At 40.3% G+C, this 24,541-nt stretch overlaps 1 protein-coding gene across 1 annotated transcript in view; it reads right to left on the bottom strand.

Moving 5' to 3' along the window:
* Positions 1-5,236: 5,236 nt before the first annotated feature.
* ST8SIA1 (ST8 alpha-N-acetyl-neuraminide alpha-2,8-sialyltransferase 1) overlaps positions 5,237-24,541 on the bottom strand; it is a 117,639-nt gene continuing 98,334 nt past the window's right edge. Inside the window, exon 5 of the mRNA XM_071733124.1 lies at positions 5,237-9,435. Coding sequence (XP_071589225.1) covers positions 8,949-9,435 — 487 coding nt within the window. The 3' untranslated portion in view covers positions 5,237-8,948. The remainder of the gene's footprint in view (positions 9,436-24,541) is intronic.

Below are 24,541 nucleotides of genomic sequence, written 5' to 3'. Positions count from 1 at the left end.
TTTATATCTCTCTTACATTTTAAAGTTTATAACCCAGAGGAAAGTTCAGTGTTGTGCAAAGATTTTAAACAACTTGTGAATGCGTCAGGCTTCACACCAGTATGAGAAGAGAGAGAAAAAATAAGCAAAAAAAATAAAGATCTAGTATCTGTCAATAACTTCAGGTGCCAATTCAGCCAAGGATTTAAATAAATGCTTGCATCCCTTTACCTTTACCAGAAAGAGTGGAGCACCTTGCATATTTCTCTCCTTTCTGATCTTTGGGTAGTTCTTCAGCTACTTTTACTAAATGGCAGCACTCAAACAGTAACAGACTTCAGAAGATTTGAACCTCTGTCCTGAGTTGGTTTTTCTTTCTTTGTTGAAAACATCTGGAGTGTAGCATTCAATTTTTTATCTAAGGACACCAAACTGAGCAATCTTAAATTGGAAGCTTTGCAGAAGTATGGACTTGAATTAAAATCCAGAAGTGCAGACTAACTTGAAAACCAGGGGAAACACCCACATATCTCTAAATTAAAGGTTGTTCAGTGTATTTTAAGAAAAAAAAAGGGATTTGTTTTCACACGTAAAATTCCTTCAATTTCTTTTCTCTAAAGGATTTTAAAGCAATTCTTCAAGATATTAAACAGTGAAGGAGCTATAAACTTCAGGCTACAAGCTAATTTGTTCATATTTATATAACTGTATGTCTATGTATTATTTAGGTAGTCCACAGAGACCACTACAAAGGGTAAAGACTTCTGATTGACAATTCATTCCATTTTCAATGCAAGGTGAAGTGCATGAAGAAAAGGAAGATCTACTGCGTCTGCCTGTGCATAGAACAACTCTTGGAAATGCTTATGGTACATGAGTTTCAAGAGCAATGAATGGTGATCTAATCCAGTATTGGCTCAATGGGGATTTTGCGACTGATATAAATAACTTCCATTTTTTTGGAAGTGCTTGCCCTATGCAGCATCAGGCATTCACCTTCCAGTAACCTCCTCATACATACAGGCTCATAAATGGCTTTCACGGAGAGGTCTGCTTTGTAAAAGGCCAAACCATGCAGCGTGACCACATTAATACACTTCAGGGCTTATTTCCAGTCATTTCAATGCTCAATTCATTTTTCAGTACATTCAAAGTCCAGTCATTTAAAATTAGTCAACGTATGATCTTCAGGATCAAAGTCCACGGTTGAAGAGCCCTCACAGAACTACTACCACTCAGCATATGGGAGGTATCAAGCAGGGACAGCAGCAGATTTTTTTTTTTTTTTTTTTTTTTTTAATGCTCTGAATCATCTGCTGAAACTCTACTGCTCAAGAGGCAGCAATCAACTCCATGTTTGCCAGAGTTCTGCCAGAGCTACTCCAAAACAATTTTCTCCTGAAATGCAGACATCTTCTGCCAGGGTTGCTCTGCATACTAAAAGCTACAGGTATCCAAAAAGCTCTCTTGAAAAAAAGAAGTGTTTATTTTCAGCACACCTAGGGATTATTAAAAAGTGTTCAAGCATCTTCTACACAAACAAATCCATGCAGAGAAGAAAAAGAAGTTGTGATTATGGCACTCTCAAAACGCACTGAGATCCTGATAGTCCTCTGAGTAGGGACTTGAATCTCTGTCTCAGTGCTCCAGATTATACTTTTCTAATCAAAGCCTCTTTTCCTCTGTGCATCCATTTTCAGCAAAAATGTTTCCTTTACTACCAAGTTAATTACACTTTAACAAAACTTCTTGCAGAATATGTAGATTCCCCAGCTTCTTGGAAATAATTTAGTTCAAAATATATTACGCTTCTGTAATTGCTCCTTTCAAATAAACAAAAAATGATGCAACTCATCTGAGCAAAACAATCAATTCAATATACAATTAGAAATCAAAAGGACCTATATAAAAAGTACCTTAGTGTTTTTTGAACAGTGGATTATTCATAACCCAGAGAAAAATGACTTGTTGTGGTACTTTCTTATACTGTCTTGGGTTCACTCGCATTAGTTAAATCCAGACTAAAAGAAAAATGGGGTCAACCTGGAAGGCAAAGGCACTGAATAGCAGAGTAAATTCCAGGTGGGCTAAGTGCTGAGGGTACACTTTGCTGAGAGAGACACAAACAGGATAAATATTCATCTCAGCAGAAAGCTGACCACCTCAACTGCAGCAGGGAGTACATGTAGATTTATTTTAAGATGCAGTTTTAATAGGCCCTTCTGAGACTTGCCAGGGACCAAAAGTGTTTCAGGGCAAGAAGCAGGCTGGTCTCCAAAGAGATGAGCTGCCATCAATTCCAGTAAGCCTAGCACTTCTGACTCTGAAGTAGGAGAGTGTTATCCCTGCCACAGGTAATTATCCAGGACCAGGTCTGCAGCAGCACTTGCTGAATTGCACCCACAGCAGATCTAAAGAGAGCCACTCCAGTGACTGCCAACTCCCAGCAGCAGTCAGCAGCCTTATCCTTACAAGTTATTACCCTGAGCAAACCTGCTGCCTCCACACAAGAGAAGACCCCTCATTGCCCCTGAGGACAAGCAGCAGGTCAGGGTTGGCTGAGTTCCTCACACAGCATCACTCCCCTGGGCAGATTGGCATCATCCGTGCCAGCTGCCAGGAGCTGCATCCCTCACTGTGCAGTGCCTGAGCACCAGTTATAGAATCACAGACTTGTCATGGCTGGAAAAGACCTCTAAGATCACCGTGTCCAATTGTCGACTCAGGAAAAATAAAAATCACCATACCCACTAGAATGTGTCCCAAAGTACCTCATCTACACAGGTTTTTAATACGTCCAGGGATGGTGACTCTACCACCTCCCTGGGTAGCTTGTTCTAGCACCTGACTACTTTTTCAGTAAAGAAATCCTTTCTCATATACAGTCTAAGCCTCCTCTGGTGCAACTTCAGGCCATTTCCTCCACTCCTACCACTAATTACTTGAGAGAAGAGGCCTACACTCACCTTGCTACAATCTCTTTTCAGGTAGAGTATGTTGTTAGGAGAGCACCACAGCAGTGCACTCTCACAAGCAAACCGTGCACCACTAGGGATGTGCCCTGCCCAGCTTAGTCTTGCTGACACAGCTGGGATGTTTTCACAGTCCTGAAGGCAGACCATGTCCAGAAAAAGTATAAATCACCATCTGGAAGTGCCTCTCTCTCCAGATTGTAAAAAGAACATATGCAACCATTTTCAATTAACTTTTTTTTTCTCACTGAAAAACAGAGTGAAATTAATTTCCAAGTATAAGCATTAAGCTTAAGAGGCTGAATACACTGGGGCTCAACCTAGTGTAGTAACAACTGGAGAAAATGAATAATCAGGGAAGAATAAGTAGCTGTTTAAGTGCTCATGGCTGCCAAGGAAATATCAACTAAGGAGAATAGGTTATGTCTCCTGTTGGGTATTTGTGTTACATTTAAGAAAATAGTTTGGTAGGATTTAACAAAAAAGGCCAGTGAGTTCTTTACAAATTATTCTGTTCAGAAACTATCAAAAAGTCAAACATCTGATAGATTTTAAGTGACAAAACCTGTGAATTCAAGCAAACAGAAGTTATTTTACAAAAGTAACTTTAAAAAATGCAGCCTTCTTCCATCCTCTTTCAATTCTCCAGGGATGCAATTACCAACACCTAAATGAAGCTATGTTTTTAATCTAGAGATAAGTCCTGTTGGATTTATCAACACTTTAGAAGAAAAATTACAAAGTATATTAGCTATCTTACAGCTGATTTTTAAAGTCACATTTAATGAGGATGGTCATCAGGAAAGACAGAACAGACAGATATTTTAGGATGACTTCTTGGGACACAAACACAAGCCCAAACTATCTCAGAGGGAGATCTGGAACCACGTAACATTAGGAGCAGGTCCCAATAGGGAGGTCACAGCACACAGAGCATCCCCAAACAGCAATGGAGAACTAGACATGGGAACTAGACATTTCTAGGAAAGCTGATGAATTATGTTTACTAGAAAGTATGAGCTAATGGAAAGCCCACCATATTCTTCCATGAAGGAGATGGTGACTCAGGATAATAGCTGATTAGTATATTTTATTGCAGGAGAGTATGGACAGATATTTCATCATAATTCTTTGTTCCACAGTATTTTTCTTTTCTGCTTATTCTGTTTCCCCTCCTCACAGCATTCTGCTTTGCTGCCATCCTTCAGAAAGCCATCTACAGGTCATAAGTAGTCCTATTTTTCATAGTCACTATCAGATGAAAATGTCCCACAGTTGCTAGGAACTGGGGATCTTTATCAAGAATCGCTGCATTCCAATTTGTTACACAACTGATTTGATCTTCCTTTTTTTTCCAGCATCATCCAACTCTTCAAGAACTTCCTGTCCTTCATGTAATCTGGACTTTTTCCAATACTCCCTACTGAGCTGAAGAAAAGAACCAAAGCAGGCAGCAAATTAGGAGATAGCCTTTGCCTCCTCTATCATCTTCACTTCTATATCAAAAGTTTTCTCACTCCTGTTCTTGTTATTAATTATGGGTAAGGGTGATCAGATATTAAACCACTTGCCATGATGATACAGAGGAAGGGCTTTAAGTAACTACCACAATTCATTGTTTAAAAAAAGCAGATGCTGTGCTGAGTTTTAGATCCCACAGATGTGCAAACTCAGCAGCTTCAGTTCTGACATCATTTTGATTAAGAAAACAAAACAGTGAAAGTAGTCAAGTTGACAAAATGGGCAGTATTTCTGTAGTCTACAAATATTAACCTCAAACCAAGACTTTGACCTTTGGCTTCCATAGCTGGTTACTCCATATCTGATCTCATTCCAGCGCAAAAATATCAAAATACAACTTTCCTTAATGAGGATTCTTAGTACTATAGCAAGGCCTGTGCCAAAATTATAAATGTTTTCATTCTCATGAGCACACACATCCCTTCCCTAAGATTTTAGTTTGCTGGCTTCTATTTTGCTTGTGTTTTTTAGAAGGAGCTCCAAAGGTTTCATGATCAACAGGAAGAAGTTCTACGTAGTTTTGGTGTAAGTTCAAAAGTTGGTCTTGATTTATTCAAGAGCATATACACCCCCAAAAACACTGTATCTACAAACATCTTCCATGCACAGCCCTTATAAAGGAATCTAATTTATTCTGTTTACAAAAGTGGGGCAATGCTTCTTATGCAGAGCAATGATTCCAGTGCTTCTGTACCTTATCACCTCTATGATAAAATTAGAAAATTAGCAACTAGAAACGTAACAAATCATTTGGCCAGTATGGACCAGTTTTTATTGAAGATGAGTTGCAGTAGCTTTCAACCTAGCAAAGACTTGTGCAGTTTCAGATATACTTTTGGAGAAATTCAGGGACTGGCAGTAGAAACAGAGAAGCTCGAGTCAGGAATTTCACTAGAAAACTAAAAGTAGGATTTCAATTCACCTTAAGGAACATAAAGCATCACAAGCAATGAGACTGATTAAGGGCACTGCCATCAATAGACTGGAATCAAACAGTAGGTAAATGCTGGATGGGTATAATCACTGGATGGGTATAATCACTTTGACCACAGTTTGCCATGACTGCAAGATGCTGATTTCTCAGTTAGCCTTCTGGATTTGATCATGCCTGTCTTTAAGCACAAGCATGGTCCTATCCCATGGTGTGATCTTTCTCCTGAAGAAGGATTCAACTTCAGTCCCTTGCATGCAATGCCATATTTCCCATCAGTCATCCTACATATGGATGCCTCCACCCCTAGGATTTAGGCAACTTAAGCCTCTACGCCTCTAAGCCTCACACTGAGCAGGATGGACAGAGCATATTTACTGCAAGATTTCAAGTTGTTTCCAGCTGTTTTTGTTTTTTTTTTTTTAGTAGTTTTTTAGACTTCTTTTGCCACACGAGCACTTGCAGTACCCTCCTGCATCCTTTTTAATATGCTGGGCAAAAGGCTGTATTTGTATGGACTGACAAGTCAGCCAGCTAAAACAGATTTTGCTCTCAAAAGGGGCATTTATTTTCATTTTTCTTCTTTCCTCAGCTGCCAGTTTTCTGTAAGTTACAAAAAAAATTATTTATCCTTGAAGGCTTTACTTCCCCATCAAATGGGCTTGTCTGTAAGATGCAGTTATATTCATTATACACAAATGTGAATAGAGCCAGAATTATCAATTTCTCCAACAACAGTCACATGTCACACACAGCCTGGGTCCCTCCTATTCCCACAATTTTTGATAGCTATTATCTCCTAGCAAATGTCAGTACTGCAGCCATCAGAAGGGATTCACAAAGATCACAGAGTACAGGTTCAGTCTGTCTCAGCCTTACAGAGGTGGGGAACATAACATCTCCAGATACCCAGGGCAGACATGAATAAGCCAGACATTATGAAACACTGCACCAAGTTTTCCTACAAAAATACATGGTTTTCTCTTGTTCTTCTAGTCTGATTACTTTCCCAAGACACAGAAAAAAAAAAGGATTACCAAAGGTCTGGAGAGCCATCAGAAAGGTTCAGAACTAAATTCCCAAGTATTGGTAAAAATACAAAACCATGACCAGCAAAGAGGTAGTTTCCCCCCTGACTCTCCTTGTTCTCTCACACCCCCATGGAAATGCCTGATTCGTACTGAAGTGCCATTTTAGCACAACATGTTTCAGCTGTAGTTCTCACATGATAATGGCATCTTTAAAGCAATATGAAAGTGCAAAATTTGATGCATTCAATTAAAATACAGACACCTCTTCTTCTCCAAGAAAGGCAGCTCGGTAAAATTCTGCCACAACAAGCAGTAAAGAAAATATTTTACTTTCAGCTCTTCCCCTCACCAAGTACCCACATGATAGACAAAACAAACACCAAAGGGAACACGTTATCAAGTGATGTTCCATCATTGTGTTCACTGTGTTCACTGTACTTTTAGCAGAAAAATGGACAAAGATAAAATGCACATAACAGAAGCACATTTGGATTTTATCAGTACAATCCCTAGAATGCTATTTTATCCAGATCTCCAGGTTACAGTTTAGCACTGTCCTGTAGGACTGCGGAATATGTCCCACTTCATGTTTGGAATATCCATATATAGAAAGGCTTTATTATGAAACATAAGTTTAAAAAGCAAAACACAATTATTTTTTTTCCAGTGTCCTACACAGGTAGTTTAATTATTCATATTTAAAGAAGAGCCATGGATTTTGTTGTTTGTTTTTTTTTTAATTATATCTATATAACTTGCAGCTGGTAGTCTACAAAGAGAGATGTCGTCAGCATACGATAGGACACATCCCCCAAAATACTAGCACTTTGGAGCTAAAACAGGTAGCACAGGAAATTATTGTGGAACCCTGATGACAGTTTTGTTGTTTCAACACTTTGACTAGGATTTCAGCTACTAATGATGGAAGGATAAGATAGAGAATACTGATCTGGATTTTCAAGTTAATGGTGATAACATCTTGCAGCTGAAATCGCAAATCGCACTGGGGACTGAGCTGGTATTCTCTTCTTGTCCTACAGTGCTAAACCAAAGCAAACAAACAAAAAAGATTTCTCATTTACATGGCAATAGGGCCATCTGCTACCCAAGTAATAACCCAAAATAAAACAGCCCTTCAGGCACTGAGCTGGCCGGAGAGCACGTGTGCAATGCGCACACTGACATAATTCACCCACTGTGAGGACAGAGCCTCCCTTACGTAAGGGCCTGCTGCTTGATTTTTTTTTTTTTCTTTTCTTTTCCTTCCTTTTTTTTTCTTGCTGGCTACACAGTTTTTCAGTGCTCCCAAAGGCTGTTTTATTTTTTCAGACTATCTTTAACCAGAGACAATCTTCCAAGAAAAGTAAAAGTCTTTAAGGCGAACGTTACAATCCAGGCAGAAGTCACACAAAGAAAGATTTTTTCAGAGCATCAACTCATTTTAAATGAAGCTTACATTCATTTCTGCAGGTTTTCTGCTATAAGCAAATGAATAACCTCATTCTGCATTCCACTGAACACCTCAAATCCCCTGTACAGTCAATGAACATCTGGAGTCCAAATGAATACAGAATTAATCCCCAAGCCTGCACAACAAAACAGGTCAGGAACAATCCCTGCTACAAAAGACACTGTGGAAATTTTGCAGCAGGTCAAGAGAAACCAGGCTGCACTTCAGTACTGGTTTCGTAACACAAGTTTTATTTTCAGACCAATTTCCCTTAATCAGGTCTTGCCCACAGTATAGCACTAGCATAGCTATAAGTGCAGTGACCTAAACTATCATGCTAAAACCTATAGCAAGTAGGTCCACCCATACTCAACAGCAGGACATTCCTAGGACATTCTTCTATCCAGATTCTTAGCACCCTTCTCTCTCCCAAGAGTCTTTGAATGAGTTGACAGTACTCAGCTCCTGGGTCTTTTAAGCCTTTCCTTCCATCGGGGAAAAAAAACCAAAACTAACTTAAAAAATCCCCACAAACAACTGAAAAAAAAAAAAAAAAAAAAAAAGGAAAAAAAGAAAAAGAAAAGAAACAAAGAAAGTCTACAACACACATGCTCTCTTACGCACACACAGGGGAAAAAAAGGGAAAAGGAAATTTGTAAGTTGTATGAGGTGCCAATCTGGAATGAAATGGATTTTTGAATAGACAGTCATTTTTGGCACTGTCAGCAAAAGCTTGTGGGTGGCTCTTCGTCTCTCTGAATAATGTCATTTTCACATTGGTCATTTAAAAACATCCACAGAAAGTTCAGCTGTGCTGCTTCTGACATTATTTTCACAATGCTGCTGAATGGACTCGATGGAGGGATTCGCTTTCCCCCACCCCAGTTCCACAAAGCACTATACATTAAGGACATAATCCATTTGGCCTTCAAGTAGCATTTTTATGGTCCATGCAGATCCACGATTTTTTTCCCTTTAAAAAGAAATAACAGAAAACAGAACTCTCTGTTGGAGAGCATGGAAATTAAAAATTACTGAATCTCCCAAACCAAACCCTACGATCCTCAGGCAGAAGATCGGACTGAGGGGTCCTCACACGGTTCTAGCTGCATTCTCAGTACACCACTTTTATGAAGAAACCAGAGCTGTAGAAATTCCTCTGGCATGGCATGGAATCCAGAATCAGGCAAGACATTGTCATAGTAATGATGGCTGATAAACTTCCCACGCAGGTCCACCGAGAATGGCCAGAAGCCATAAATTGTCACTTCTTCACACAGCCCAAGGGCGGCACTGACTAGGAAAAGTCCTGTGGAAAGCCTTTTGGCATGGATACCTTTGCTCTTCCAGAACTTGCCAATGTCACGCAGGAAATTGGGGTTGGCAAAAAGAACTGCCTGCTTGGCACCGAAGTCCTCCAGGGTATAATAGACACGTAGGGAGGGTCCTGTCCCTGTCTTCATCGAGAAGGCTGGCATGTAGATGTAGCTGTTGTTATACACCTTGACACTGTCCACAAAGGCTTTTCGAGACCACAGGAGATTCTGGAACCTGGAAAACAACAGAAAAAACCAAATTGGTTACACGTAGGTTTTCCCAGTCATTTCAGAACCTGCAGCTGCTCTTGATACACACTTTTACAATTGACCTGCACACCTTTGTCGAGCCCAGACAATGTCCTCCCAAACTTCTGACAGTCACACCCTGCCTCTTTTAAAAACATAAATCTGAAGAGACAGTAGAAAACTATCTATTATCCTGCTAAGTCCAAAACCAAAAGTTTCTGATTTCATCTTTTAAAAAAAGCTTGAATGAATGTTGACAGGTTTCCTGAAAATTGGTAATTTTTAGTGACGTTTTTCTCTCTGCCCAAAAAACAACCTGCATTTCAGGCAGAGGAATCTTTGAAAGAAATGTTCAAGTCTGCTGTTCTTGTTTCTTAAAGGCATACAGAAAAGAATCCATGTTAAATGCTGAACAAGCAATACAAAGAAATATTTAAATACACACTTTGGACTTATAAAACTTGGTACACGTCTTTTTTATGCCTGTATGGCAATTTAGGTTGCACTGCCATAGTAAGTCAAAAAGACAATTTGTTGCAAACAAGTACAATGGAAATCTATTCATTGTTTAAGGGGCACCACAAAAATTTAGCAACAGGAACAAAACCATATTCTGAGCCAGTGTTTAAGGTGGCATGATTTACACACTGACTAGGTTTAAAAGCAGCTGGTACTTGCAGCATGTTACAGGAAAGATTAGATGGCAGCTTTAAGGAGGGCAATGCATATGCATAGATTATTTCTCTAATACTATAGATAGAAAAACTATCTTTTCTTGATAGAAAAACTACATCAGGTTACAAGTTGTGAAACTCCCAATAACTATTTGCCAATGTCTATTTTAATCCTGACATTAGACATATACACTAGTGCAAAACCAGTATTCTGTCAAGACTATAACCTTTCCTTGGCATAAACTTCTGGATGTGCCAAGATGAGTGAGAGATCAGGCAGAAAATCCTAGACCCTCCATACACACCAACACATCCACTGATGTTTGACCTGTCCTGACATCTGACACAAAACAAATCACGTTTCAGTAAAATATTAAAGGTCAGCCAGAGCCATAGGTCAAATCCATTACCTAAACCACAAACTTGCAAAGCAATAGGAGCATTTGCTATCCTGGAGTGCTGATTTCACTGGAGAATACTTTTGAGTAAGAAATTCACTATAATTTACTCGCAATAATCTGCTTTCTTTACAGAGTGCAAGCAATCTTTAGAACACCATCAAATTCTCCCTGCCTTTACCACAGGACAACATCCACAGCCTCAACCAGGCAGGCAGAGCTTATTACACTAAAAGCCACTTCTGCACAAGCCTCACACAAACTCCTTTCATTGCAGCTGGGTTGCTGTCCCGCATGTGATCCCTAATTTTTCTTCTCAGTTCCCAAGTGCCCATCTTGCCATTATTGCTGCCACCTCTCTCTTTGTTTCCTGCAGCTAAGGCAAGTGTGTCATGACTGATTTCATCGTCAGGCAGCAGAGGAGTCAGAACAATAGGGTTTTGGTTTTTTTTTCCCTGGTGCAGACAGTTATAAGAATACCTTAATTAAAGGGTTCTGAAGAAATCAATTTTGAATATGTGAAACAACGGCAAGAATTACACAGAAACCAAGATACACAGCTTTAAGTAGGATGCCAGATGACCTCAGGAAGCACCAGATGAAATTTCAGCTCAAACAGTTGCCAACAAAAATTACAGTACTGAAATGTCTCATGAACAGCCTTTTTTAGGTCTTTGGTTTGGCACAAAACTTGAAATATTCCTAATAAGTTGAAAGACTTTGTTGACGTTTTCAACATGCAGTTTTTGATCTCCTGATTTTCTACAAGTTTCTTTCAAATTTTCCTTGAGGTGGAATTAGAATAATAGCTGTTTTGCAGCAATACCCCTGGGTCTTCACTGCTGTTTTGCTCTGCAGATCTGCTCCTTCTGCACGGTGCCGTTCGCTAACATAGACAAAGCCTCCATCTTCCAAGGAAAAAATCAATGCAACCCAAACATACAAGCAATAAACAATAAAAATTGTTTAATAACCTACTGCATTTGGCATTCTTCTCTGTAGAAACAGCCACCATGCAACAGCCAAGAAGGCCAGCCAAGATCAAGGTGCCCTGGCAGAAATTCACTGGCTATTCCTTATCATATGGATCCTCTTACTCTATAACTATCTGACCCTCAGCTAAGTGTCTCCCAAAACAGACTTTACCATCCCCTCTTCCTAATGAGTAACAAGACAAGCTATCAGATTATTGCGTGCAGGAGTTGGATCCATCAGGCTTGTTCTATTTCCATCAGGACACAGTCACGGAGGGTAAAAAAACCCAAAAACCAAACCCCTAGCTTAATACTTTCAATATTCACCCAGGTGCTCAGAGCCTCAGTATGCAAACTCTGTTCTAATATCCCTTATTGCTTACAAAAGATAAAGTAAGACCATCAGGGGGCTCTGAGACTCTCACCCTCCCTGTAACCTGGGCCATCCACTGGGATGTGGGAGTCACAGGATCAAACTTCCTTTCATTAAAGGGAACGAGCACACAGCTGGATGTGACGGGCTGCACCTTGGCAGAGGGGAAGGCAGAAAGAGCCCTTCTGTCACTCCTAGAAGCCAGTTTCCCAGTTACAGTTAGTTAATAAATTTTACTGCCAATAGCAAATAGATACAGCTATTCTAATAGTGCATATTTTTTTCAGAAAATTAACCATTCAGAGAAAAGTGATGTGCAGCTCTGAAATGACTACATTAGAATTTCTCTGAGGCCTCACAGAGGGCCATGGACTGTCTCTGAATTCTCATTTGCTATCATTGCCACAATGCTTTAACAGTTCTCCAAGATGAATCTCCCCAAATGCCTTAAAGTAACAAGAAGTGCACAGCACTGCCATGAGAGTGGTGCACAGAAGTGACTTCATGCAGAAAGGACAGCATTTGCCATGATACTGCAAAGTGTCCTTGAGGAATACCACCTCCTGGAAACCTGTGCCCCATTCAAAAGTCCTGGATTGCAGTGTCTGTGGACATCACACCCATGTCAACAGATGGATGTTAATATAGGTGAGCCTGGAGCCCAAGTAGAAGCATAAAATGTTCTGATTGTGGCTGGTCTCATGGCTGAACACATCCAAAACAAAGCTGCTGCCCATCTTGGACTCCTCATGAGGGGAGATATTAGAAGCAAATGAAATTTTCTGTTCCCCATTTGTAAAAGTGGGAGCCCTGAGCAGCTTTCAGACATTTTACAGGCTGGTTAGGGGCTGAGAAATCTGGGGAAAATACCTGTGCATCAGCAAGTTTGTAGAAATGGTACTGGAAGCTCGAGTTTATCTTTCTTTAGCTCACAATCCATATGAGGAGTCCTGCAGGCAGTCCCATTCCAGTGGTGGCTTTGGGGTTACCCTACCACATCCATCCCAGCAGACAGCAAGGAGGCTACTCCAAGCCTGACAGAGAGGATAGGAGGCTTTTCTGTAGCTGACCAGCTCTAACACACGAGTGTGATGATACAGGTCCTTTCTCCTTGTGCTGGCATGGATGCTGCCAGCCTCCAGATGGACAGAAACGCCTTCCTTCATGCCAATCCTCACGTGGCCTTCTTTGGATGTGGAGCCACTGGTTCCTTGTTAATGCTTGCCTTTACCTGACATGCTTTGAACATTCAGCATTCTCTGTGGCAGAGTCCAGAAGCTGTGCAGCCCCTCCCCACATGCAGCAGCCTTCAAAAAAAACCCATCAAAAGATCCAGCCTGTTGTGCAAGAGTGCATCTCGGGCAATGTTATCTCCCCAGCTCAGCTGTCAGCAAGAAACAGCCACTGAGTGGCTTTCAGGGTTGTCTTACGACCTTCTGCAGTCAAGCTCACACACACACAAAAAAAAAAAAGAAAAAAGTGTGGCAGGTTGCCAGCATTTAGATAAAACCAGAGCTGGAATCTCCCAGGCCCTGAGCAGCACCTGAAGACTACCAGAGCTGCTCAGTCATTTGCAGGAAGATGTCCTGGCAGCTGACTGCAGCCCAGAGAGGTGACAACAATGTGAATGCTGGTGAGAGCAGATCTCAAGCATGCTCAGCCCGAGTGCTTTACTGCCACTACTCTCATTAATGGACAGGGAGCAAATCAAATCATTATCAACACACCTTTCCTCTCAGGTCCATATGCCAGATCAGCTCAAGAAGCAAAACTTTCAACAGGCACATCTAAGCACAGCTGCACAGGTAACAGAAATAATTTCCTTGATACCAGCTGTAGAATTCCCTCAAATGCTCTACTCTGCTTTTCCAGAGGGAACAGAGCATCCGAGTGAAAACTGCCACAGTACATTCTTATGACAGTACAGCCAAAGACTTCAGAGCATTAAGTGTTTTGCTTTTTGTTTTAATCTGTCTTTAATGTTATTGATGTTCTTTAGCAGACATTCAGGGACAGGACTGCTCTCTGGTGCTAAGGGATGACTTCCAGTAACCACAAAGAATTTGCTGCACTGACATTGAGCTAACCTGCCTGTAGATAATAATGGCAGCATTCTCTTGCATCTTGGTTTCTTTTTGATCTCCCTGGAGAGTCACTATCTCATGCCTGTCATAATATCCCAAGCACTTACTGTGGTGGCATCTGCAAAGTCACAAGTTCAGCATTCTGGATTAATTGAAAATTGACTTACAGAAAAGACGGAAAAAAGATTGAGTAATTAGAGGAACAGCTCAAATGCCAAAGAAATAGTACATTATTTTAAAATTAAGACAAATAGAGCTCAAAGGAACAGAGCAGAAGGCAAATAAAAACTTATGTGTTTGCTCCCATGTCAAAAGATAGGCTTAGAAAAATTTAGATATTTTGATGTCACCTTTAGCCAAGAATGATCTAGCAATGTGCTGCAGCTTTTTGAACATGCTTACAGGCACAGTCATAAGAAGTCAGCTTGCAACCACATACCTGAACCTCTGCTGCTGTAACCAAGTTTTACCATACTCATTTCTCAGAGTGCTTTTATGCTTTCAAACAGTGACGCCCTTCCTAATGCACTGTACTCTCATCCGTATCATGCACTTCTTGGTTATCTGTCCCTTTGGGGCTTGTGAGGCCAATCTTATGAAAACACAGCCTGTGTTTGAATTAACAGCACACTACTTTCCATGCACTCATTCTCCCCAAAGGCACTTTTAGCATGTATTAGGTGCAAAATAGACTATTCTACTTGTCCACACAGGGAGACAGAGACATACACTTAAGCAGCACTGTAAATTGATCCCCTTTCTTGTTTTACCCCAGCTTCCCCAACTACACAGGCCACTGTTTACTTAGCCTAAGGATAGCTACCTGATTTAAGATTCAATTACAATCCCATTCAAGCCAATGGCAAGACCAGCTCTGAGCTCACTGGATTTATGCTTGGAGCCTCAGGCAAAAAAATTCAGGCCTGGAATGCACTTCAAGAATGCCTAGGAAAGGTATGAAGTAATATGAGCAATCATAAAGTCTGATCACTAAACCAATAAAATTAAAAATGCCATCATTCTCCATCAGTGCGGGAGGCTTTTATTCCTGTGATAAATCCCAGGGCTTTGTCTACTTTCATGTCAAACAGCTTCAGCACAAGTGATCCTCTTTTGCTCTCACTGCAGGCCCCTCCACAGGCACCACTGTCACCCAATCAAGAGCTTGTGGCATGGAAGGGGTGATGCTATTCCCATCTTTTCCTTTCCCTTTGCATTTCCTTTCCCCTTTCCTTTCCCTGCATTTCCACCTGACTGCCCTTTGTGGACCTCAAGACAGTGACTCAGCAGAGATGCTCCTTCCTCTCAGGGTTCAGCTGACTCCAAAACTCTCTTCAGCTGGTCCCTTAGGCACAGCCTGCCAGGACCCCACATTGCCTCCTCTTTCTTAGGAATGGGGACTTCCAGTCTCCAAGAACCTGTCCATTCCTCTTGTCACTGGTAGCAAAGCTTAAAGACAAAAAATTCAGACTGACTGTCCTTCTTAGATACTTTTTCAGTGGGTTTTTCCTGGACAGGAATTCTAGTTACTTCCACCAGAGCTCCAAAGACCCAAAAGCAAGGCAACACACTCTTTCCACAGTGACTACAGACTACATCTTTCTCTGCCAGCCTCGCTCTTAAAGACACACTGTCTTTAGCACATGACCTTCAGAATAATTTGATGCCCTCCAAGTCCATTTAGACATTGCAGAGGTAGGCTCTAATCCCCATGAAGAGGCAGGCTCCCCTTCTGACTGAATTCAATATTAATTAGGGTTTTTTTTTAAACCTCCACCCATTACTGATCTTATGTTGTTGCCTGTATACTATATATAGTGCCAAGGGAAAGCTGACTCTCTGTTTTTCAATGGAACACAGAGCTATCCTATACACCAAAGTAATGAAACATTTAAAATCAGTGTTCTATGGTATTTTGGGACTGTGTGTGATCCTTATTCTGCCAACTCAAATTAGAATGTGCTTTTAATAGCTACTCTTTCCAAAATCAGTAGAGCTAAACATCAATCCTTTCTGTTATCTGACAGCTTGAATCCTAGCTTTCAGAAGATGAGCTGTTCATCTTAGCTTGACTCTTTGAAGATTGTGACTGCTAAAGTCACACACAAGTTGAAATAATTTAAAACGATAGCCAGAATAGTGTGGCTGTAAACTACTTGCATTTTGAAATGAAATTGCTGCCTCGTACTTCTAAGTCTTTTAAGTACTTCATAGTTCTTACAGCTGACAGTCCAGAGGATGAGAAAATATAGAAGCAATGAAATCAGCTAGGAAAAAAAAAAGATACAGAACTAAATCTGGTATCTTTAGCATTTAATTCCACTGGACTGCATGCCAGAGTGAGCCTCTAAGAAGGAACATAATCAGATCCCATTTTCATAGGTCTTGATGGGAAAAAGAACCGCAACAAAGCCCAGATATAGTCTTCAATAGATTTAATTTGATTAACATGGTTTCCCTAAGATGTCTGTCTGTTCCTGTGTCTTCAGGTCAGAAACCAAACAGGGTCAGAACAGTGCAGTATTCTCCTGAACTTCTGGGTCTTTTACTCAACTTCTTTCCAGCTGCAAGTTTCTATAGATCAATGCCTGCAATAGCATTGCAGCAACCACAAAGCTAATAACATTATTCTTCTCTGTCTGTACATGCTGGCCTCATGTATATAAAATATACCAAATATTTACATCCATGAAAGACCTATTAATAACTGAGAACACTTTCTGGCTGGTATACTTGACTACTTGCTAAGTCTTTTGAGTTATCTCTTTAGCATCATTGGCCTCCTTAGCATATTAATAATTTGCAAGTGTCAGTGAAGGTGACATTCAATTATATAACTTCCCGGAACTCTTTCCAAAAAGAGAACTAGACTGAGAAAACAGCAGTACTTGAATGCAATGTGTTTTCTTTTTAAAGATGCTCCATGATATAAAAAGTGAAGATTGAAGAGAGATTATTTAAAACAGTAGATACCTCAACGGGCATTACAGCAACAGTCGTAAAGGCTAGGCCCTTTTTTAAGTATATGAGCACCATTTTTAAATTATAGCACATGTATTGCTGGTGATATTTGAGCATGGATCCCTAATTACACAACACTGTCACCTACATGTTTGATAATAAAAACAGTTGTTCAGAGCCCATAGAAATATCTGGTAAATCTACAGTACTTTAAATGGGGTGAAATCAGTTCACACAAGTCTAAAATATGCAAGGGAAGATATTTACTCTATTAGTAAATAGAATATTTACTCTATTAGCCACTCCCTCTGGACAACCTCACCTGTTTTAGCATTCCTAGGATGAGCATTGCAATTGAACAGTAAACTAGTGACCACCTGAGTGTAAGCACAAGAGGTGATAAATTGCTCTGGAGCAGTTTGATTAACAGAGGCCAAATACAAGGCTAAAAAGATGGAAAAAGAGAGTGAAACAGCAGTCCAACAGATGAGAAGTCCCTTCCAGTTCTCAGCATAAAAGCCCATCAGTAAAAGCCTGAAAAGGAGCCTGAAAAATTCAAGCCATCCCAAGGACTGCAGAGGTAGACCTTGAAGTCACTACCTTTAGTGAGATTTCAGAATAGCCCAGCTGAAAAAACCACTTTGCTTTCATCTAACAACAATTTAGAGCACTATTTCTCAGTAGTTCTGGTGCTGTTCAATTATGCTCAGACATGCTGGTAGATGCTTCTCAAGGTTTCTGACAGTGTTAGAGATGTGTTGATTTGCTGCACACCAGATCTTTGAAAGAGTCCACCCTTAACATTGCAACTTATATGCAGACACATAGAGAAGATTAAGAACACAACAAGTGTATTTTAAACTGTTTGCACATCACAGTATTTTCAGCTCCTAAGATTTCCTGATAGTGGTGTATTTTGTCAATGAAGAAAACACAGTGAATCTTGTTTCCAAACACATGCCTGATCTCTTATTCTCCATATCCTTCTAACCAATTGTTTTACCAATAGCTTTCCTCTTCAGTCATGATTGCCTTGATAGCTTTATCAAATGCCTTTTAAAAATTCAAATCAATTTCATCTACTGGATAAGGACTACCCTTGTCTACATGCATCTAATCAAAGAAATCCAGAATTTTTACTAGGTACAATTTCCCTTGGACTCGCCAGTGCTGACACATTCATCCAGATGGTCACTAATATTATAATATAGTCTCTACCAATTTAGCTGGTAGAGATGTCAGGCTTACCGATCCACTTGAATTATTTTTAACTAATTAGTTTTAAACACTGATTGAATTTTCAACACCTTCCAGTTCCCAAGTAACTAGGTGGGGAAATGCACACCAGTGTTCTTCAGCACTCATGGATGAGTCCAATCCTGCCAATACATTCACCACTCACATTCATCCTGTATGTATACCATAAACTTTAGTAATTACTCCAGTTTCTGCCTGCTGATTCTCCCCAGGGGCACAAGGAATGTCCTCAGTTTCTTTCAGAGTAAACAGAGATGCACATAATACACACACAGCCTCCCTGTGTCATCTCTGAGCACTTCTATTATATCTGATCATCAAATGACCACACACATATGGGGTGGGGAGTTTTATGCTCTTTTTTTTTTTGGCTTGTGCTGTTGCTGGAAGGAGGACAAAGGTTTTCATTCCTCTACTTCTTTTTGGAAACTTTTTCTGCCTGCCACAGAGATAAAAAATTTAATCTGCCAGAGCTTATAATAAATCTAATTTCCTTTGGGAACAACTTCAGCTTTTGGAAGGACATTTCTCTGCTTCCATTAATCCCTTTTCTTTGCCCTTTAGTGATGCCAACTTCCTTTTTCCTTTTCTTAAGGCTTGATAGATGTTCCTAGCACTGAACTTCTAGTTTGGTACCCTTAGGAGAGTCCACTATTTTGAGTAGATCATCCAGATATATATTTCAAGATGGATAGTGTTTAATGCTGAGAATACCATTTAAGCTTCTTTTCAACATGATTAAGCTGCAAATGTTTCTCCTTAACTGTTAGTACAACCTGCACTCAATCTAAATTGCTATAGCTAGACCATGCTTAACAAAAATCAAAGTACAGATTGCTGAAACCGGCTGGAGCTTTAGCTCATCTCTTCAACTGTTTTGATACCTGTGAAAGCACTAGAGTTATTTCACCTTTTTTTCCCCTCATTAATTTCATTCAAATGAGATACAGTGTAAAGGAAGCAAAAAGCCTTTTTCTTTTCTTTTAGGGTAGTATGAAATAATTGCTATTTGCCAGAACAAAGTAATACGTTTAAAAGGCAGTGCATGCCACTTGAGTACTTGGCAGCCCTCTGTGTGCCAACTGAGGGAAGTGGAGCAAAGCTTTCAATCCCCTGCTTCTCTGTTTCCAAACACAAAGGAAGGGTCAGTGACATTGATCCTAAATCACAATGGTGTAGCTTTGTGACTGTAGTTGGTGTTCTTCCCATGTCACACATCTAAAAGTGCTATGCCTCTTGTTTTGTATAATATACCACAGCTCAGATGTGGTTCCACTCTCTCACATTCTGAAATACCAGGCCAGGAAACCTTTCTCTCTTTCACTCCCTATCTCAGGGAACAGTCAATAACAACAAATTATGAGACCTGGATACAGCTTAGCTCCAGAAGACACCATTGGGAGGATATTTGCCTGGGCAACGCAATCTCAGGTATAAGCAATGAATGAAGAAGGGTCTTTCAATCCCTCTTCTTAAAGTTAATTTTACTAGGCATACAATACTCATTAAATCACAGAGGAAAATGAAAAAAGTGAGTGCAAACCCAGACTTCAGGCTCTCCCTGTTTAGTCACACAAACCGGAGTAGGATCGGCAGATGACGCTGACAGCACCAGCCCAACTTACCCCTTTGCTGATGGTTAGAACTGCCTCCTATTAGAGGAGAGACAGAATTTTAAGTCACCTCACACAGAAAAGGGAGCTGAACTTGAGCCAATCACAGTTTCAGTGATTGAGATCACTACTGGCCTCTCACAAAATATGGCATCTGCTTTGGACAAGTTTTGAAATGAACTCTATGCTGTTCAGCTGAAACTACTCAGCCTGGTTTTTTAAATTTCTTGGGGGACAAATTAAACTAGGTAATCTGGAACTTTTAGTCTGAAAAAAAACCCTAATATATTCAGCCCTAGGTTAATTTCTTTTTGACTCAGGTCTTTGCACCATTTCCTTTGATTAAGGTGGCAAAACAGGAGCTAGACTGAGATGACCCACCCATATTGCATGGACTGTGGAGGAGATGATGAGCACCTTCCCAACAAGTGCTTTATGTGAAACTACAGTCAAACCATAAGCTCTTAGGTTTCTACTCTTTTGAGCTACCTTTTCCTTCCAAAAAGAAAAAAAAACATCAGCTTTTACAGATATTCACATTCAACTTATTAAGGAAAGCAAGCTGCCATCTCCTATGGAATTAAGATTTCTTTCACAATCAGGTAGCACAAAAAATAAGCTATTTTTCTTTAATGGTCAGAGTAATTACTACTCAATTACAGTAAAAATTCTACCAAAGGACTTCTCACAATCACATTAATAATAAATAACTCCCACATGCTTTACACAATTACAACACCAAAGATGTGAAAACAGATTAGACCATTCTTTTAAAGCATTTCTGAATAATAAAACAGGAACAAAAGCTACAGATTAGTGGCTTGTCTCCCTGAAGCAGCAGTAAGAAACTACCTGAAAAATTTAGACCTAGCAAACAGGCCAAAGGGTACTTTGGAGTGAGGAGGAAGGTATGGTCTAGGGTCTACAGCACAAAGACAGGAAAACAGAATACCTTAAGGGCATCCATTTGATAAGGACAAGGCATTCTTCAGATAAGGCCAGATTGTAGGTTTGAAAGTAGCTGTAAATGTCAAAGCTGTCAGCAGCTCTGAAGAACCTGAGGCTGGCCATGAATCACATGGGGCAAACAACAGCCATGGCCAAAAAATCCTCCTTGAGAAAGTGGTTTCCTTCCTCCCAGGTTTCCAAATGCCAGAAGGATCATTCAGTGATCAGTTGCTTTGGCTGCTAGACCTTTAAATCCCCAGCAGCTCAGTACACATATTATCAAAGCAACTAAACAAACAGCAACAGCAGTGAAACCCAGCTTTCTGTTTTACAGACAGGGGCCAGAATAGTTTGTACAATTATACACAACACTCGGGAGATACGGCTGAGATTTTTATCCAGAGGCTGTATGCAGATAATGATTTGGAAAACAAAGACACTTCTTAACAAGCAGAATTGTCTCAAGGCCAAAATTTCCCTTCCCTGATCTGATAGTGTAATACACCATAGTGACAGTGCTGCTTTGCTTTACCAAGGTAGACTCAGGAACCTGGCATGTTCCAGCAAATCTAGCACTTCACTTGGAGTACCAAGTCCTCTGCAGACTGGTTCTGCTCATAAAACTCAGACCATTTCTTCTACCTCCCCCCCATCTGCATTTTCAGTGTTTAAAAAAAACAACCTGAGGAATGTTGCATTTTCAAAGATTTCTCTATTTTTAATGTATGTTGACGTGGCATAGAAATATGATCATTAAGATCCTGTCTTCCTTAGTTTCTTTGTGGAAAGTTCCTGCAAGATTTAAGATTTGCTGATTTGCTTTAAATTGACACAATTCCCCTGATATCAATGGATTCACACTTTCACCAAGTGAGTATATAGGTCAGTCTTCATGATATCATATGCCAGATATTTAAAGCTTCAGAAACCACCAGTACACTGCATTATTCAAGAAGAACACTATGAACCTACAACTAAAGACAGTGATATTATCTGGATGCTCAAAGCTATGGAGATGACTCACTCAGCATAATCATTTGCATTCCTAAACCCTGGATGTTTAATGTACCAGGAAAAATGAAGGATGGCAGCAACTGTTCTAGAGCATGAAGTGAGAAATCAAAAAAGAAGAAGCACATTGCACTGATGCTCTGGCAGAAGAGTCCTATGTGTTCCATTCCGTTAGCCATACTCAGTTCCATTTACAACTTAATGGACCAAGGAGCATGAAGTCAAGAACATAAACAGTTTGCACAAGGCCACAACAGTGTGCCTAATGAATTTTCTTTTAGAAAGCCAGTCAGCAAAAATAGTTCAGCCAATACATGCCAGATAGTTCTCTGGTTTATGTTTCTCAATGCCATTCTCTGTACTCCTAAGTGCTGGAGTAGTAGGTACACACAAGGCAGATGCATGAGGTAGTTCAGGTACCCTATTCCAGCCACCAGGTCTCTTGGGATAGCACAGCAGCAGTGTGTTTTTCAGGGCCATCTTACTTCAATTCCTCATGAACAACTCATTTGTTGTGTAGCAATATGTACAAATTTCCCCAACAGACAGGGGAACAAAGGCACAGGTAGAAAGGGAACACTTGGGTTTAAAGTCTCCGTTGGGTGAGGGACTTGCTGCAGGTGTTCTGGCAGAGCTGAGATGCCAGAAGGGAACCCAGAGAGGAACAGAGGAGACACAGAGGAAAAAGCTTGTTTAGGAGCTTCCAGAAGCCCTGAAATGCTTCATAACTAACGTAATGTCCTGTAACTAGCAGAAAAACTGTGACAAATGATAAAACCATCAGACATTGAGGGGAAAAAAAAAAAAAAAAAGCTGAAGAAATCAAGGACATCACCTTTATCCTCTAGCCACTGAACTATGATGATATTTGCTATAAAAAAAGCTCACAGATGACCTTAAAAAGTTATCTGTGGCTTATGCTGGAAAATCTGTGAGCAGATTCACAGTTCACACTAGTGACATGGTGAAAAATCCAGATGTAAAGACCAGTTTTCTCCCAACACTTCCTTTAAATTATTTTTCCTATCCAGCTCAGTATGCCCGAGCTCCCACTCTCAAACCCTACCCAGAAGGGTTCCAAACTCAGCAGTTTCAGTTTGTAAGACCAGATGGTTCAGACCTGCACAGACTGAGACATACAAAGTCAAATGTTCAGTGTAGCCGTATCATCTTCACTGTCTAAGCCCTGTTCTAAAGATCATCCTACCTGAAAGAACACCAAGAACTTGTGCAAGTATCCATGTTCAGGATGACAATTTTATACAGCCATACCTTGTAACTGCTGGGGACAGAGTGCTATAATAGTGTTGAGAAATATATTACCCCTGTTAAACTTAAAAGGACCCTAAAGCCCACAGAAGTGTTGTATTTTTGAGTGCTCACACAGCTTAATTATGTTAGTTCACACTTTGGCTCTGGTCCAGGTACTCCAACTAGTTCTCTCTGAGACAAATATGGGACTCAACATCCTTATAAGCCAGTCTCTTCTGCTCCTCTTTGAGGCCATGGATTGGTCCCTAGCCCTCTCTGTTTACTGGTGTATCTGTATCTCCACCACACATCAACTGAGGAAAGGGCACCACTACAGTTTAAGAGAAATGAGGAACAAGCTACATTTTGCCATTGTCACAAACCACCTCTGGGACTACAGCTGGAAGCCCAGGGAAGCCCAGGGAGGCAGTCAGCAGACCTGACTTTGGTTTGTGTAGCTTTCCTAACCAATATGGGTCTTAGCAATGTCTCTATAAGCCAGTATGAGACCTTACAAGGGAATTAAAAGCAAAACCCCTGAATGCTCAGCTGCTGCCTGGGGACAGTACATACAGAGGCCTACTGAGCTGAGCCTGTCAAGGGCAGTGCTTTGCTGTCCTGCCAGGCTCACATCTGAAACCAGGAGTAAACTTCATGCTCCAGATATTGCCTGCAGAAAAAAAAAAAGCAATAAATGACCAAGAGGGCAAGGCCACCAAAGTCTGGGGAAGGGCAGAGCACTGGTGGCACTCAGGCTGAACCACGCTGTTATCTCAGGGAAGGAGCTGAGGAAGGACAGGAAGGAAGGGTCTCCCTTTGAATGATGCCAGTGATGTATTCCCCTCGAGCAGGAGGGGACAGAGTCTTGTGTAATACAGCACAATCTGTGCACTGTCAACAGTTCTTAACTTTATTTTTACATTTATGCTGAGTATGCTGCTGTATACTTTCACATGTCTTCAACTCCCATATGTGTACAAGCTTGCACTTAAAATATCCAGCTTGTCATGTTCCCAAAGTTAATTTGGGGGAAGTTCTTGCAAGAGTCAAGTAGCCACCTTCTCATTTGCTGCCCTGAATCATTAAAACCCTCAACTTTCTTCCATGTCAGCATTCTGAAACATCACAGCATGATATATTTTCTGATATAAATTTGAGAGATTAGCAGACCATACCCTCTACATAGAAACCTCATTAAAACAAAAAAAAACAGACAAACAAACAAACAAAAAAATTTTAGGATCACAATACTCAAACTCAGAAACTCACATTTTAAAGTTATGTTACTCATTTTGTGCTTCTAATATGCAGCAATATTTTAAATTTAAATTTTAAAATATTTTAAATAAAGCTCACAGAAAACATTACAAAACTAATTTCTATTTGAAAACAAACTTATTTACCTACTTTACTATCACTCTTGAGTATTTGCTGCTAACCCATAAGTCACCAAGAAATCTGTTACATAAGAATAGCTTATTACAAACATAATGGAAGAAGTTACTTTCCCATTTCCCTTGCACAAATCCTGATATTTCAGTGGCATGA

Source organism: Heliangelus exortis, chromosome 1 (genome assembly GCF_036169615.1).
Source record: "Heliangelus exortis chromosome 1, bHelExo1.hap1, whole genome shotgun sequence".
In the NCBI taxonomy this organism is placed as follows: Eukaryota; Metazoa; Chordata; class Aves; order Apodiformes; family Trochilidae; genus Heliangelus; species Heliangelus exortis.
This window is presented reverse-complemented; position numbering and strand designations above follow the sequence as displayed.